The 18,652-nt window shown below is 41.3% G+C and overlaps 1 protein-coding gene across 19 annotated transcripts in view; it reads right to left on the bottom strand.

Annotated features, from left to right (window-relative positions):
- The window catches only part of RNF32 (ring finger protein 32), a 52,215-nt gene that overhangs the window by 18,000 nt on the left and 15,563 nt on the right, over nucleotides 1–18,652 (bottom strand). For 13 of the 19 annotated variants that reach the window (XM_058428516.1, XM_058428489.1, XM_058428484.1 and 10 more), the window contains exons 4-8: nucleotides 5,153–5,295; nucleotides 4,805–4,896; nucleotides 2,350–2,382; nucleotides 1,676–1,744; nucleotides 1,354–1,462 (exon numbers count right to left, since the gene is read on the bottom strand). In XM_058428516.1, the coding sequence (XP_058284499.1) occupies nucleotides 1,354–1,462; nucleotides 1,676–1,744; nucleotides 2,350–2,382; nucleotides 4,805–4,896; nucleotides 5,153–5,295 (446 nt within the window). Of the gene's footprint in view, nucleotides 1–1,353; nucleotides 1,463–1,675; nucleotides 1,801–2,349; nucleotides 2,383–4,804; nucleotides 4,897–5,135; nucleotides 5,296–18,652 lie in introns of all 19 variants that reach the window. The other 6 variants (XM_032753218.2, XM_058428550.1, XM_032753225.2 and 3 more) reach the window with 2 other exon arrangements.

Genomic DNA, 18,652 nt, shown 5'->3' with positions numbered 1-18,652 from the left:
TCTCCCTGCCCTGATTGCTCTTGGTCACTTGCTTTTTGTTATTTTTCATTTCCTTTTTCCATGAAGCTGAAGGCTGCGGCATCTGAACACCTGAGCACTGAATGCTGAAACGTAACCTTCACTGGCTACTTTACAAGATTAATACAAGGCACGTTGTAATGGTTGCTTCACTTGTTTCCAGCAACCTGGGCCAGTTCTCGTCCAGTTCAATGGGCTGAGACCACCAACACTTTCAGTGGGCCTTTATCTTCAAGAGTTCTTATAAAATGATGTGTGCACATGAAAAATATTTATATAAGGTAAAATGACTATCAAATCTGTAATTAAAATTTTATAAGAGGTAACAAAAAATCACTTCTGGTCTAAGAGACAACCTACTATGACATATTAGAAATTACTAAGAGTAGCCCAGAGAACACGACTAACTGTCAACGACTGAAGATAAAAAACTGGAAAGAATGTAAAGGAAGGATGACGCTATCGTGCATGGCGGTCCTTTACCAAATTGAGAACGAACACCTGAGATGAACGATCTCTGAAGTTGAGAGACACCGTTCTCAGGAACAGACTGGCCGAACACACGGTAACTCATCTCCATATTCTAGGAAATGAGTTAATAGTGGTAATTAATACAGAATTTCCAGCACCCGCTATGTGCTGGGCCATTATAAATGCTACAGCTCTTCTCAGGCCAACACTGCCAGGAAGAAGTGATGGCTTTCATATGACAGCCTTGGAGCTGCTGCTGTTTGCCTGAAGCCACAGGCTGATGGGGTAGGACTGTCCTTTTCGTATGGGGACAAGGAATGGGAAATTGTTAAATAAGTCCCCCCAAAGTAAAACTAAAACATAAATAGTGGTTAAGAGGAAGGGTAGACATGGAAGTTAGCTCTAAAGCTCATTGTGATGACCCCATGAGGTACTCATACAATGATAGCATGTGGGGGCTTTATTTTTATAGGTGGCTTCCATTTTCATTACTATGAGATGTGCAGCAGCTATCTTCATTTACGTATAGCCCAGGAGATGGGAAAAATTAAGCTGGTTTCCAGTCTTGTGTCTGAAGAGATTAAGTTTATTTAAACAATTAGCACAAAATGGCCAAACAGAAGTTGCTTTGATTTAACCTAATTTTATGATTTAACTAGAAAAGAAAGTCTAAAAGTATTTTACCATCTAGGTTGGAAAGCCAACTTAAGTTAAACAGGATTTTTCGCAGCATCTCAAGCATTTTTTAAAAGCCCTCAAAGTGAAGTAAGTCTCAAAATTTTACCACCTCTGTTAGCCTTCCTGACCCCAAGTGAATCACCCGCACAGAGACCATATCTGGAAGAATTAATGATCTCTACCTACCTTTTTTTCAAAGAATTTTTTTCTTAACTTGGCGTCTGTGGGAGGTACTGTTTTCCTCAGGTTTCTGTACCACTTTCTAACAATGTATCCTCTCCAGTAGGCTTGGATTCTAAAACACAGATATTTGAAAATGACTAATTTATGATGACTCTATGTCAACCAATACTTCAGTAGTTGTTATAAGCCCTGTGCTGTACAAGGCCCTGGGGAAATTATGGTGGCCAAGAAGAAAGAGAAAATCCCACTATTTAAAAAACAAGTTAGTTGTCATAGCCTGATCTGTGAGTGTCTGCTTAGCGCCAAACAGGCCGGGCGTCCTCACCTGGTCACACACTTGATTCTGAACAGGCGGGCTCCATCGTGTATCACTTGGGTTTCATACTGGTTCTTTCTACAGAGAGGACAGGTTTTCTTATTTGTGAACTTTTCAAAAGCCTGAAGACATGCCTGAAGAAAAACATTTCACTTAAAATTTTACAAGTAATTACTTAAAAACGTTTTTACTTTCAATGTTAGTTTCTAATTATAGTGTTCTTTTCTCCCATAACTATGAGACTTAGCCCAATTTAGGTTATAAAGTGAGGAGGTTTCATCAGGTGCTACCACCTTCCTCACAAAACCTGTTCCAAAAATGATTTCTTACAAGAATATACATGCAGAGACATCAAAAACTTCTGAAATCCACTAGCACAAAGGTGAGTCACGCGTGTGTATGGGACCACATGCAGATTGATCATGTGAATTTAGCTGTCACTTTGACATGCATTACTGACAACAATCCGTTACATAAACATTTGTGGTTCTTTTGTCACAAAACTCATGATTTTCAAAATAGGATGAATTGTACTGTAGCCTACAGTCATGTTTCTTTAACTATAGATGGTGGTGATGAATAAAATAAATGGCTCTTCTTAGGAGCCTTGAAAATGACTATGGTTTCTCTGCGCTGTAAGGCAGCATGTGGGGCACCTGGGCAGGTGTGAGGGGCAGACTTACCTTGTGGAACACATGGGAGCATGAAAGCAGCACCTGTTCATGAGGAGACAGAACAACGTTGAAGTTTACAAACGAGAAGCAGCATGTATCTAACAGTTAAAATCCTGAATGCTTAGAAGGTAAGCTGTATTATTTCTTTAAAAAAGCAAATTAATAACTTTGATATTTATACTATTTATTGTTTGTTGAGCACAGCACAAGTATACACTCTAAGAAAAATTAACGATCTGAAATATCAAACACACGAAGTTTGATATTTAACTATTAAAATGAGTGTATACTTAAGAGCGAAACAATGACAAAATGAAAGTTTCCCTTAGATGCGGGCAGTGACTGCAAACTGGAGGGGTGAGGAGGGGGGCCTGTCCAGTGGGGCCAGGGAAACGCTAAGTAAATACCATTTAGGTCTTTGTTCAGCTCAGTCATGCCCCCCAATTTTTGTGAAATCGTAGCTCAACTGAGATATAATTCCAACAGTCTTAAATTTAAATAGCAACAAATCATGGAGACATGGGTGTCTTTTTTCTTTCTTAAATGCAGGGAAAGTGTGCTCACAAGAAAACTTCACCTTTCTGTGACCCAAATTCTCCACTAAACAGTGATATACTGGGCTGTGACAAAAGACTGAAGCTTAGACCAAATGAAGAAGAAGGCAGTGGGTACTTAGTAGAAGGGACAGAGCCGCCAGCCCACCAGCGCCAGGCCCTGCGGGCTGCCACACAAAGGCCAGGCTCCTGCTTCCCTTGGGGAGGGGCCGCTTTCAGCAACGGGGAGGAAAGCGGGAGAAACTTGTGAGACTGAGCGAAGTGGTGGGGGCAGGCGAGGGGTTTTCCCTTTTTGTCAAGAATCTGACTTAGGTGACTGCAGTCTGGGGCACTCCTGGGTGAGGTTTCAATCTCAGCCGGCCCAGGATGCCTGCTGTGGGGAAAACTTAACAGTTTTTAAAGTGAATCCCACCTGCCTTCACTCAACGTATGCTTTTCTTCTCAAATGGAAGAAATACAGAAATAAGTAGAACTCAGAAAGTTGTAAACCTTTTCTTGAAACTTATTGCCAAGAGTAAGTCTGAATTGAATAAACTCAGTAATATGGATCCTTTTTCATTACCACCGCTTAATAGCAATCTTTTCTATACTTAATTCATTCTTTATAGAATACTTTTCAGTGTTTTATCAACATATATTCTATCTATATTAACACTAGACTTCAGTATATTAAAGTGTTATCTTTTTAAATGTCCATAAATATTTGTTATTGGCAAACATTCTCTGATGTAACAAAAATCAAGGATTAAGTAGTGGAAAACACACTAAAAATGGCCTAGAAGTTAGGACTTCCAGCAGGACTCTCCGTACTTTCTGAATTGGCCTACTATGAATCGCTTGAATTGTTTTTTATTTCCTCATCTGCTAAATGGGCAGAATGCCTACTATATGAAATTAATTGAAGGCCCTCTGAAATCATTAAATGTTATAAAAATGCCAACTATTGTTTATAACTAAGGAAAAATCTGAACATGGAAACGATCACTGGAAATGCAAAATATAGAGGATAGGTCTTATATCAAAACCAAATAAAAATAATAGAATTTAGTGAGAAATTTATAAAAATCAGAAAGAAATGTTGGGCAAGGTATGCCCTGATCCCCATAAGATACTAACTTTCACTTTTCCTTCTTCATACAGACACACCGGGTTTGATATTTTAGTATAAGTAAGAAAGAGGTTGCTTAGCCAGAAAGACACCCTCTGGCTTTATTCACAGTTTTGCTACATTAAAGTATTAAATTATCCTAGACAATTTGTGGTTTCAGGGCTAAAATCTGTCCAAAATACCCAACTTTCACATATGTAAGATTAGCTCCTGATAGAGAACTGGAATACAATGTCTAAAGTAACTTATGAATTCAAATTAGTGAACAGAAGTGTAACTGTTGTGAGCTTTCTTGCTGATGAAACCTACTCAGATTCAGCGAAGACTCAGAGTTCATTTGCCCAGATTGTAACAAGCCTGCATTCCTAGGCTACAAACTCCAAGGCTGATTTTAACTGTATTTGCTGTGTTTTCTCAGCAAATCTCTGAGGGCCTGCTATGCAGGAAGCGTAATGCCACACCACGTGGGAAATTGTTACAGGGCAACCATGCACACACGTGCGCGCACACACACACTTCTGATAAATCTAAGTGTCCCCAACTTCAGGGGACAACAGTTTAGTTAGGCAGACAAAATATGTATAGAAAAAGCCCTATATGCATTCTCTCTCTCTCTCTGTCTCTGTGTGTGTGTGTGTGTGTATTATCTGTTAACCCAGAGTAGTATCATCAATCTTACCACGGTAAAGTTTCATGAATAAAAATCTTTAAAAGATTTTACTTTTCTTAAAGATTCTCTCACAAATTCTTTGGAGACATTCAAGCACAGTTTTTTTTTTCTTCTCTGACTCAAATCACAAACCAACTTAAGAGTTCCTCTGCTTTCATCCTTCCTACGCTGGGACACAGCTGCTCCTGGGAAGCCCCCGAGTTGTCTGCACAGCCGCATGGGGCCTGTTGAACGGAAACATTCCTTTTGTACAAACTTTAGTACTTGAGAATACCAGTTAGTAAACAAACAAAACTATTTAATGAGGGTGTTTAGCTCTTCACACACTTTAATTAATGGAAAACAAAATGGAAGTGTGTGAGGCTCACACAGGAGGATGAAACTGGAAAAAGGAAGCTTGGAATCTTAGGCTCCAGCTCTGGGCCTCGTCCCTAGGAAACAGCCCACGAGCTCTCTAGCTCACCCTCGTATGCTAAACACCTGAGGACGAAGCTCGAATTCTTCTTTACAGATGGGGCATGGCTGCATGGAGTCCCCTTGCAGGAGGGAGCGCTGTTTCACCTTCTGCCATTCATCTGATGACAGTGGAGGTGGTGGAGGCCCAATGAGGCCCAACTTCTGTGCTAAAGTAAGACAGCACAGGACAGGAGTTAGAGTGTCTTTTAGCATATGGCACCCACCTATAACTTTAATGACACCATTTGCAAACAGAGATTAATGAACTACATATAGATCACATACTTTATTTCACAATAGAAGCTGTCCCTTGGTATCCACAGGGAATGTGTTCCAGGATGTCCCGAGGATGCTCAAGAGTCCCTGACAGAAGATGGAGTATTTGCATACAACCCATGCATATCCTCCTGTATACTGCCAATCATCTCGATTACCAATAATTCCTAATGCAAGTGCTACGTAACTAGCTGTTATACTATATTGTTTTTAATTTGTATTATTTTTATTATATTGTTGTATTGTTATTTTTTATTCATTTATTAAAATTTTGATCTGTGGCTGGTTGAATCTGTGGATCCCAAACCCACGGATACAAATGGTGGACTGTATATAGGATGCCGTTTTTCTATGAGGGCACAAAAGTCAGTGGTAATAATACCTTACATTTTCAATACATTTATTTTTTATTTACAAAGCATTTCCCGTATCTTATTTCATTTCCCAATAACTCAATAAGGCAAGCAGGAGTGATATCCAATTTTATGAAAGAAAAACTGAGGAATACTCATTGTTCACACGTATTGGCCCAAGGTTCTCCTAGTTCTCACCTGCCTCAGCCCTCAGCCTTCGGCACTGCCTCTCCCAGCTCACCTTGCTCTGCCACCAGTGGCCTCTACATCAATCTGCACCTCCCCTGCTAAAAACTTCCTATGATGTATCATCATGGACAGAATAAACTTCTTATTTCAATAACACGTGGGTACCCACCATGTGCTGTCTCGGCATTGAGCTGATAGTGCGGTAGGAAACACTCACTTTGAAAAAGCAACTGCAACATCCTGAGGCAAAATGCAGGAAGCGAAGTTCACCTTCCACCACCTCCCTGCACCCCAAAGAAGGGCCAATGCAGAGAAAAGCATCGACCTACAAGGATATCTTCAGAAATAGAAGACAAAATGTTACATCGACAAAACATGACAGGAAGCTATGAAGGGACACTTTTGAGTACAGAAAGAGCTCTTGGGCTTTTAGAGTAGAAATGTGAACGTCCACTGAAAGGCTGGAAGAGAAAGCTAAGGTACAGTCCTGAGACGCTTAACAACAGGCGATTGTTGTTAAGAAATGTGCTGTTAGGCAATTTCGTCATCTTGCTAACATCACAGCGTTATGTACACATGCTTAGCTGGTACAGCCCACCACACACCAAAGCTACACGGTACACCTGATTAGACTACACACCTGCACAGCATGTTACTGTACTGAATACTGCAGGTAACTGTAACACAATGGTAAGGATCTGTGCATCCAAACACAGAAAAAGCACAGTAAAAATTTGTATAAAAGATTAAAAATGGTGTACCTGTGTAGGGCACTCACCATGAATGGAGCTTGCAGGCCTGGAAGTTGCTCTGGGTGAGTCAGTGAGTGAGTGCTGAGTGAGTGTGAAGGCCTAGGACATGACCGTACACAACTGTAGACTTCATAAACAGTCTACACTTATGCTACACTAAATTTATAAAAATATATTTTCTTCAATAATAAATTAAAGTTAGCTTACTATAACTTTTCTACTGTCTAAACTTTTAAATTTTTAACTTTTTGACTCTTTTGCAATAACATTTAGCTTAAAACACTATGTTGTCCTGGCTAGCACGTAGTGATGTGACGATCACGGCCCACTGCAGCCTGTATCTCCTGGGCTCAAGCTATCCTCCCACCTCAGCCTCCTGAGTAGCTGAGACCAAAGGCACACAATACCATGCTCAGCTAAATTTTTAGTTTATATAAAATATTTTCTTTCTTTATATCCTTATTCTATAAGCTTTTTCTATTTCTCAAATCTTTTTTTTTTTAACTTTTTTGTTAAAAACTAAGACACAAACACACATATTAGCCTAGGCCAACACAGGGTCAGAGTCATCAAGATGTCACGAAGTGGTAGGAATTTTTCAACTCCATTATAATTGTATGGGACCACTGTGGTTTGTTGTTGACTGAAACATTGCTATGTGGCATGTGACTGTAATCTCACAGAAAAACATGTATCAGGAGACAGAAAATAAGAAAATCAAGGGACCGGTCTAGGTGGTGTTGTGACATCTGAAAAACTGGCATTTTAGAAAGAAAGCATGGAAAATGGGGAGTAAAACTTGTAAAGAAAATAGTCCAAAACATCTCCCAGAAGCAGAGGGCATGAGCTTCTGGTTTGAGAGGGCCTAGCAAGTACTCAGAACACCGAATCCCGTCACTGTGAGAATCTTGGAGATAGAAAGCAGACTCAAAAAAAAAAAAAAAAAACAGGCCTCAAAAAAGGATCAGGAATCAGAACTGCATCAGACTCATCCACAGCACAACAGACAGGAGAAGACAATTCCTTCAAAATTCGGAGGAAGGAAAGATTTCCATATCAAGATTCCTTATTAGATATCAATCAAATGAGAGAAAAAGAGCAAAGACATTGTTATGCATGTGAGCTTCTGCGTGGGTCTCCTCCGCACTCCCCCAGGGAGCTACTGACAGAGGAGCCTCGCCACCACGAGGGAAGAAACCAAGGAGGAGGCCGCCATGAGGTCCAGGGAGAGAGAATCCAAGGAGAGAGAGCCCGGGGTCCCGGGATGCTGCTCAAGAGGGAGCCCGGGGAGGGGCCGGGGGAGGGGACCACAGAGGATTCCAGAAGCAACATCCCCATCGATAAAGTGCCCTGGTATATTTTAATGTATTGAGATAATGTATTTCTGGAGGAGATTTTAGGGATGAATCAGTGATGAGTGATGATAGAGGAAACTAAAACATATGAAAAAATAAGACATAACTTCAGGTAAAATAGAAAAATGTCTGAGAAGGAAACTGTAATATAGAACACCACATTGCTCAGCTGTGAGTGAGGTCACAGAATTTTAACAGAGTAAACACTGAATGTTATTAGTCTAACCACAAGTTATGAAAACAATATGCTAAATCTCGATCTTCTACAGTAAGAAGAGATATCCAGAACTGAAAATTAACAAAACAGCAGCATAGACATGTTATTTAAAAATATTAAAAATAGGGCCAGGCATGGTGGTTCATGCCTGTAATCTCAGTACTTTGGGAGGCCGAGGTGGGTGGATCACCTGAAGTCAGGAGTTCGAGACCAGCCTGGCCAACATGGTGAAACCCCGTCTCTACTAAAAATACAAAAATTAGCCGGGCGTGGTGGCGCACACCTGTAATCCCAGCTACTCAGGAGGCTGAGGCACGAGAACCGCTTGAACCCGGGAAGTGGATGTTGCAGTGAGCCGAGACTGCGCCACTGCACTCCAGCCTGGGCATCAGAGCAAGACTGTGTGTCAAAAAAAAAAAAAAAAAAAAAAATTAAAAATAATACCAGAAGAATGAACCAATGGATTTGAAAATGGCTGCCTTAGAGTAATGCCCAAAATGGGTCAGGGGAATGCTACACTTTGTTATAATCCTCATAGAACAATTTTACTTCTAAAACTATGCCCATGGATCTTCTGATAAGAATCAAGCCGCTACAAGTGTGACGAACGCTATGGAGAATGGTGTGCAGGATGTATGGGGCTGTGACCCCAGAGAAGGTTACTTGACCAAAGTGGCATTAAATGGAGACCCGCAGGGTTAAGAGTAACAGCAGCAGGTGAAGGGGGAGGTTTTCTAGATGGAGGAAAAGGATGTGCAGATGGCCATTACTGAGAGAGCACTTGGCCTGCAGAGAAACAAAGGAACAGTAAGACTGAAGAGGCTGAGACTGAGGTTGCGGAGGAGGGCGCTGCCTCAGGCCAGCTCTTTGCCTTTGGCTCAAGGTGTGGGAGCAGGGAGAGACAGGGCCCCCAGCGCCACCCCTCCTCTTAGACTTGGGTGGGCACTTGCTGTACAATCCAGACTCTGCCATGGTCCATGTCAACTGCCTCAACTTCAAACATCCACATCTCCCCATCATGCAAACCTGGCCTTACGTTTATAAACTAATCAAGACCTTAGAACGGGAGGGAGAATAGGTAAATTGTATTGACAGATTTCAGCAAACTGCTGTCCTAATGTTTAAAATCAATAGCACGTCCAGCACCCATCTTGCCTTTAGAACCATACTGTGTGTCAGTGGAAACGAGCTCAGCCTCAGAGGTCTCTCGATGGATCTAAGCACATAATTGAAGTCTTGCTACCCTTTGCCAATTTTTAGACTATCAATGGGCATGTGACCATCTCAGGTGAAGCGGAAGGAAGGTCTGTTGGGAGCTTTCTCCCCTGCCTTTCCAGCTCATCCCTTGTCGTTGAGGACTGACCCTGGGGCTGTGCACCCTCTTGTGTCCATGCACGGGGCAGCACCTCCCGACGGCAGCCCCGGAAGGAGGCTGGTCCCCGTAAACATCAATAAGCCACCCAACCAGAACTGCTGTGAACAATGACACACACCATTAAGGTTTACATCACTTTCAGTGTGTTGCTCCTATATTTGCAGCCAAATGCACCCTAACCCATCACCTCTCCTCACCCCGCTTAAAGGAAAAAAAGAGCCTCAGGCCCAGATGATTTTACAAGTGAGTTAACCCAGACTTTTAAGGAACATATCATCCCTATTTTCTGTTATTCCAGAATCCTGAAAAAGAGGGAACACTGCCCAACTTACTTGGTGAAGCTTACATGACTTTGATAATAAAACCGGACAAGGACAATCATAGTCCAGGGTAATCCATGGTTAAACATCAAACATCCTGAACGAGAATTAGTTATCAGAATGCAACAGTGAATCTGAAAAACACCATGGGCAAGTAGGGTTTATTCAAGCTATGCACGAAGATTCAACATCAGAGTCTGTCACTGTAATTTACGGCACAAATGAACTCAAGGAGAAAACCCACAACAAACATGCTCATCTAAAAAGTTGCAGGAAAAAAAAAGCATTTAAAGAAGTACACCTATTAATGAGTTTAAAAACCTGTAGCAACTTGCTAAAAGGGAAATTTTACAATTAGATAAAGGCCAGCAAACAACACAAAAGAACAATAAACAAAGGGCAAACATCACGTAAGTAGCGAAATGAAAGGTGTTAGGCTCAGGAACTAGACAGAAATGCTAGGTATTACTACTTGTATTCATCACAGCTCAGGAGATCCTGGCCAGATAAAAAAAAAAAGGTGGGGAAAAAAAAGAAGGGGCATAAAAGTAGAAAGGCACAGACAATAAGAATCACTGCAGAGATCAACTGACTTACTCAGAAAACCCCTAGGAGTCGGAGACAAAAAGACCTAAATGGTGTGAGATGCCACCATATTTGTGGATCAGATGATAACATTGTAAATATGGTATTTTCAACATCTACAAATCCAATTCGAAAAAAATCTCCAGCAGAATTTTATGTAGAAAATGAGGAGTTTTAGAGAAAAAAAAAGAGGAAACGTCTTTTCCTAGCAGCTATTAAGACATATTACAAGACTCTATTAATCAAAACAGTGCAATACTGACACAGAAGCAGAAGCCTCGGAAGGAGAGAACAGAACACGCTTTAATCTCGTCGATTTTCCCAGTATCATAAGGAAAACAAATTGTGGCGACATCTAAATGTGAAAGGTAAAAGGTTAAAGGTAAATAAAGAAAATGTAGAAAAATCTTTGCACTCTCAGAATGGTGAAGTATATCTTAAGTCTCCCCCAAACAGCAATAAAGTGAAAAAAACAAAACAAAACAAAACAAAACAATGGATTTAACATTAATCAGAATGAAAATTGTATTCAATATAAAACAACAGATATAATTCAAAAGATGGTAACAGAAGATATTTTCAGTGGCTAAATCAACAAGAGATTACTATGTAGAATATGCAAAGAAGTCCAGTAAATCAGCAAGAAAAGACAGAAATCCAAGTGGAATATTACGTATAGATGGTAAAGAGCATATGGTTCAATGTCATTAGTAACTAATATGCACAATCAAGATTTTTTCCATAAAGAGGTCCTGAAAAAAGGTCTCATTTATTTTCCTTAATAACTTTACTTATTTTCCAAATTGGGACGTTCCTCTTTATATCTAATTTAATTTTTTCCTGATAAAACTCTTAAGATTGATTATGATGAAACTATTTGGTCATCTACGTAAACCACACAGGCACAACAGAAGATCTTCACTAAACTGCTGTATGACATTATTCCAAGTCGCAACACGTTCGTGAGCCACGCTGTTTTCTAGAAGACAACGAGCTTGTTAGCAGAAGTTGAGAGGAAGACAGCATCAAATATCTCCCCTGGTGTCGCTGTGGGAACAGGTCCCCTCCAACTTGTGCGACTCCAACACACAGATTTTCCAGCACCTCCAGATCCATCTGACCTGCGCTAGGACACACTGTCCTCAACCAAACCTATTTTCCATGCCCATCAATAAAAAATCGTATTTCTAACTTTTCAGTTTAAAATAATTTCAGATTTACAAAAGGTTGTAAAAACAGTATAAAGAATTCTCAACAAAGGACTAGTATCCAGAACCTACGAGGAACTCAAACAAATCAGCAAGAAAGAAAACAAATACTCCCATCAAAAAGAGGGCAAATGACACGAACAGATATTTCTCAAAAGATATGCAGATGGCCAACAAACATGAAAAAATGGTTGTCGCTCATCATCAGGGAAGTGCAAATTAAAACCACAATGAGATACCACCTTATTCCTGTAAGAATGACCATTACTAAAAAGTCACAAAACAACAGATGTTGGCATTGATGTGGTGAAAGGAGAACGCTTATGCACTGCTGGTGGGAATGTAAATTAGTACAACCTCTATGGAAAACAGTATGAAGATTCCTTGAAGCCTATCCCTCGATCCAGCAATCCCACTACTGGGTGTCTACCCAAAGGAAAAGAAGTCATTATATGAAAAAGACACATGCATACACATGTTTATTGCAGCCCAATTCACAACTGCAAAGATATGGAACCAACCTAAGTGCCCATGAACCAACGAGTGGATAAAGAAAATGTGGTATATATACACCACGAATACTACTCAGCCACAAAAATGAATGAAAAAATGTCTTTTGCAGCAGCTTGGATGGAACTGGAGGTCATTATTCCAAGTGAAGTAACTCATGTTGTATGCTCTCACTTATAAGTGGAAGCTAAGGTATGGGTATGCAAAGGCATACAGAGTGGTATAATGGACATTGGAGACTTAGAAGGCGGAGGGTGGGAGGGGTGTGGGATAAAAAAACTGCACATTAGGTACAGTGTGGGCTACTCTGGTGGTGGGTGCACTAAAATCTCAGAATTCACCACTATATGATTCATCCATGTAACCAAAAACCACTTGTACCACAAAAGCTATTGAAATAAAAATAAGTAAAAAAGAAGACACACACACAAAAAACAAACAAAAAAACAGGCCAGGCATGGTGGCTCATGCCTTTAATCCCAACACTTTGGGAGGCTGAGGCGGGTGGATCACCTGAGGTCAGGAGTTTGAGACCAGCCTGGCCAACATGGCAAAACCCCATCTCTACTAAAACTATAAAAATTAGCTGGCTGTGGTGGCATACACCTGTAATTCCAGCTACTTAGGAGGCTGAGGCACGAGAATTGCTTGAACCCGGAAGGCAGAGGTTGCAGTGGGCCAAGATGGCGCCACTGCACTCAGCCTGGGCAACAGAGCGAGACTCCGTCTCAAAAAACAAAACAAAATGAAATTTCAACATGAGCTTTGGAGGGGACAAACATTCAAACCATAGCCTAGCCATTGTGAGCTATCAAAAGACCTCTGGTACCTATCAACATAGTAATATATGTGAGTAGTGGATAAGGAACAAAGTATGAAAAGTACTTAGCTTGATGCTGTGAAAAATTCTTCCAGACAACAAATGTAAGTGAAGGATTCCATTCTCATTGATGCCTAATCTAAATGGAAGTTCTCCCCTATCAGGGACATACTTGATGTACTGGGTTGAATAGTGTCATCTCAAAATTCTTGTTCACCTGGAACCTCAGGATGTTGACCTTATTTGGAAATAGGGTCTTTGCAGATGTAGTTAAGATGAGGTCATACTGGTTTAAAGATGGCCGTACATCCAATGAATGGTATCCTTATAAGAAGAGGAAAGGGAGGGTACAATCACATGTAGAGAAGAAGGTTGTGTGAAGTCAGAGGCAGAGATTGGAGTGACACTGCCACAAGCTAAGCAATGCCAGGAACCACCAGGGAAAGGTAAGTTAGGATTCTTCCATAGAACCCTGCCAACAGCGCCATTCTGGACTTCTGGCCTCCAGGACACTAAGAGAATACATTTCTCGTTTTAACCCACCCAGTTTGTACTAATTTGTTGCGGCAGCACTAGGAAACGAATATACTTAAAAACAGCATTTACAATTATTAAGTGCATAATACATCTCCTTTCATTAATTAGAAGAAATGGAATTGATTTGCATGCCTTTATTTACAGGCACAAACTTGTAGCAATACCGTACACAGTAAGAATGTGTGTGAAGGGGGGGTGGAGCCAAGATGGCCGAATAGGAACAGCTCCGGTCTCCAGCTCCCAGCCCCAGCGACACAGAAGACTGGTGATTTCTGCATTTCTGCTTGAGGTACCGGTTTCATCTCACTAGGGAGTGCCTAACAGTGGGTGCAGGACAGACGGTGAAGCGCACTGTGCGCGAGCCGAAGCAGGGCGAGGCATTGCCTCACTCGGGAAGTGCAAGGGGTCAGGGAGTTCCCTTTCCTAGTCAAAGAAAGGGGAAACAGACGGCACCTGGAATATCGGGTCAGTCCCATCCTAATACTGCGCTTCTCCAACGGGCCTGGAAAACGGCACACTAGGAGATTGTGTCCCGCACCTGGCTCGGAGGGTCCTATGCCCACGGAGTCTCGCTGATTGCTAGCACAGCAGTCTGAGATCAACCTGCAAGGCGGCAGCGAGGCTGCGGGAGGGGCGCCCGCCATTGCCCAGGCTTGCTTAGGTAAACAAAGCAGCCAGGAAGCTCGAACTGGGTGGAGCCCACCATAGCTCAAGGAGGCCTGCCTGCCTCTGTAGGCTCCACCTCTGGGGGCAGGGCACAGACAAACAAAAACTCAGCAAAGAACCTCCACAGACTTAAATGCCCCTGTCTGACTGACAGCTTTGAAGAGAGTAGTGGTTCTCCCAGCACGCAGCTGGAGATCTGAGAACAGACAGACTGCCTCCTAAAGTGGGTCCCTCACCCCTGAGCAGCCTAACTGGGAGGCACCCCCCCAGTAGGGTCAGACTGACACCTCATTCAACCGGGTACTCCCCTGAGACAAAACTTTCAGAGGAACTATCAGACAGCTGAATTTGTGGTCTCACGAAAATCCGCTGTTCTGCAGCCACCGCTGCTGACACCCAGCCAAACAGGGTCTGGAGTGGACCTCTAGTAAACTCCAACAGACCTGCAGCTGAGGGTCCTGTCTGGTAGAAGGAAAACTAACAAACAGAAAGGACTTCAACACCAAAAACCCATCTGTACATCACCATCACCAAAGACAAAAAGTAGATAAAACCACAAAGATGGGGAAAAAACAGAGCAGAAAAACTGGAAACTCTAAACAACAGAGCACCTCTCCTCCTCCAAAGGAACGCAGTTCCTCACCAGCAATGGAACAAAGCTGGATGGAGGATGACTTTGATGAGTTGAGAGAAGAAGGCTTCAGACGATCAAACTACTCTGAGCTACGAGAGGAAATTCAAAACAATAGCAAAGAAGTTAAAAACTTTGAAAAAAAATTAGAAGGATGGATAACTAGAATAACCAATGGAGAGAAGGGCTTAAAGGAGCTGATGGAGCTGAAAGCCAAGTTTCGAGAACTACGCGAAGATTGCAGAAGCCTCAGTAGCAGATGCGATCAACTGGAAGAAAGGGTATCCCTGATGGAAGATGAAATGAATGAAATGAAGAGAGAAGGGAAGTTTAGAGAAAAAAGAATAAAAAGAAATGAACAAAGCCTCCAAGAAATTTGGGACTATGTGAAAAGACCAAACCTACGTCTGATTGGTGTACCTGAAAATGATGGGGAGAATGGAACCAAGTTGGAAAACACTCTGCAAGATATTATCCAGGAGAACTTCCCCAATCTAGCAAGGCAGGCCAGCATTCAGATTCAGGAAATACAGAGAACGCCACAAAGATACTCCTCGAGAAGGGCAACTCCAAGACACATAATTGTCAGATTCACCAAAGTTGAAATGAAGGAAAAAATGTTAAGGGCAGCCAGAGAGAAAGGTCGGGTTACCCACAAAGGGAAGCCCATCAGACTAACAGCTGATCTCTCAGCAGAAACTCTACAAGCCAGAAGAGAGTGGGGGCCGATATTCAACATTCTTAAAGAAAAGAATTTTCAACCCAGAATTTGCTATCCCGCCAAACTAAGCTTCATAAGTGAAGGAGAAATAAAATACTTTACAGACAAGCAAACGCTGAGTGATTTTGTCACCACCAGGCCTGCCCTAAAAGAGCTCCTGAAGGAAGCACTAAACATGGAAAGGAACAACCGGTTCCAGCCACTGCAAAAACATGCCAAATTGTAAAGACCATCGAGGCTAGGAAGAAACTATAGCAACTAACGAGCAAAATAACCAACTAACATCATAATGACAGGATCAGATTCACACATAACAATATTAACGTTAAATGTAAATGGGCTAAATGCTCCAATCAAAAGACACAGACTGGCAAACTGGATAAGGAGTCAGGACCCATCAGTGTGCTGTATTCAGGAAACCCATCTCACATGCAGAGACACACATAGACTCAAAATAAAGGGATGGAGGAAGATCTATCAAGCAACTGGAAAACAAAAAAAGGCAGGGGTTGCAATCCTAGTCTCTGATAAAATAGACTTTAAACCAACAAAGATCATAAGAGACAAAGAAGGCCATTACATAATGGTAAAGGGATCAATTCAACAAGAAGAGCTAAATATCCTAAATATATATGCACCCAACACAGGAGCACCCAGATTCATAAAGCAAGTCCTCAGTGACCTACAAAGGGACTTAAACTCCCACACAATAATAATGGGAGATTTTAACACCCCACTGTCAGCATTAGACAGATCAACGAGACAGAAAGTTAACAAGGATATCCAGGAATTGAACTCAGCTCTGCACCAAGCAGACCTAATAGACATCTACAGAACTCTCCACCCCAAGTCAACAGAATATACATTTTTTTCAGCACCACACCACACCTATTCCAAAATTGACCACATAGTTGGAAGTAAAGCTCTCCTCAGCAAATGTAAAAGAACAGAAATTATAACAAACTGTCTCTCAGACCACAGTGCAATCAAACTAGAACTCAGGATTAAGAAACTCACTCAAAACCGCTCAACTACATGGAAACTGAACAACCTGCTCCTGAATGACTATTGGGTACATAATGAAATGAAGGCAGAAATAAAGATGTTCTTTGAAACCAACGAGAACAAAGACACAACATACCAGAATCTCTGGGACACATTCAAAGCAGTGTGTAGAGGGAAATTTATAGCACTAAATGCCCACAAGAGAAAGCAGGAAAGATCCAAAATTGACACCCTAACATCACAATTAAAAGAACTAGAAAAGCAAGAGCAAACACATTCAAAAGCTAGCAGAAGGCTAGAAATAACTAAAATCAGAGCAGAACTGAAGGAAATAGAGACACAAAAAACCCTTCAAAAAATTAATGAATCCAGGAGCTGGTTTTTTGAAAAGATCAACAAAATTGATGGACCGCTAGCAAGACTAATAAAGAAGAAAAGAGAGAAGAATCAAATAGATGCAATAAAAAACGAAAAAGGGGATATCACCACCGATCCCACAGAAATACAATCTACCATCAGAGAATACTACAAACACCTCTATGCAAATAAGCTAGAAAATCTAGAAGAAATGGATAAATTCCTCGACAAATACACCCTCCCAAGACTAAACCAGGAAGAAGTTGAATCTCTGAATAGACCAATAACAGCTTCTGAAATTGTGGCAATAATCAACAGCTTACCAACCAAAAAGAGTCCAGGACCTGATGGATTCACAGCTGAATTCTACCAGAGGTACAAGGAGGAACTGGTACCATTCCTTCTGAAAGTATTCCAATCAATAGAAAAAGAGGGAATCCTCCCTAACACATTTTATGAAGCCAGCATCATCCTGATACCAAAACCTGGCAGAGACATAACCAAAAAAGAGAATTTCAGACCAATATCCTTGATGAACATTGATGCAAAAATCCTCAATAAAATACTGGCAAACCGAATCCAGCAGCACATCAAAAAGCTTATCCACCATGATCAAGTGGGCTTCATCCCTGGGATGCAAGGCTGGTTCAACATACGCAAATCAATAAATGTAATCCAGCATATAAACAGAACCAAAGACAAAAACCACATGATTATCTCAATAGATGCAGAAAAGGCCTTTGACAAAATTCAACATCTCTTCATGCTAAAAACTCTCAATAAATTAGGTATTGATGGGACGTATCTCAAAATAATAAGAGCTATCTATGACAAACCCACAGCCAATATCATACTGAATGGGCAAAAACTGGAAGCATTCCCTCTGAAAACTGGCACAAGACAGGGATGCCCTCTCTCACCGCTCCTTTTCAACATAGTGCTGGAAGTTCTGGCCAGAGCAATCAGGCAGGAGAAGGAAATAAAGGGTATTCAATTAGGAAAAGAGGAAGTCAAATTGTCCCTGTTTGCAGATGACATGATTGTATATCTAGAAAACCCCATTGTCTCAGCCCGAAATCTCCTTAAGCTGATTAGCAACTTCAGCAAAGTCTCAGGATACAAAATTAATGTACAAAAATCACAAGCATTCTTGTACACCAATAACAGACAAACAGAGAGCCAAATCATGAGCGAACTCCCATTCACAATTGCTTCAAAGAGAATAAAATACCTAGGAATCCAACTTACAAGGGATGTGAAGGACCTCTTCAAGGAGAACTACAAACCACTGCTCAATGAAATAAAAGAGGATACAAACAAATGGAAGAACATTCCATGCTCATGGGTTGGAAGAATCAATATCGTGAAAATGGCCATACTGCCCAAGGTAATTTATAGATTCAATGCCATCCCCATCAAGCTACCAATGACTTTCTTCACAGAATTGGAAAAAACTACTTTAAAGTTCATATGGAACCAAAAAAGAGCCCGCATCGCCAAGTCAATCCTAAGCCAAAAGAACAAAGCTGGAGGCATCACGCTACCTGACTTCAAACTATACTACAAGGCTACAGTAACCAAAACAGCATGGTACTGGTACCACAACAGAGACATAGATCAATGGAACAGAACAGAGCCCTCAGAAAT

Source organism: Hylobates moloch, unplaced genomic scaffold (genome assembly GCF_009828535.3).
Source record: "Hylobates moloch isolate HMO894 unplaced genomic scaffold, HMol_V3 SCAFFOLD_1, whole genome shotgun sequence".
NCBI classification, from domain to species: domain Eukaryota; kingdom Metazoa; phylum Chordata; class Mammalia; order Primates; family Hylobatidae; genus Hylobates; species Hylobates moloch.
Note: the sequence above shows the minus strand (reverse complement) of the source record. Positions and strands in the feature narration are given on the sequence as shown.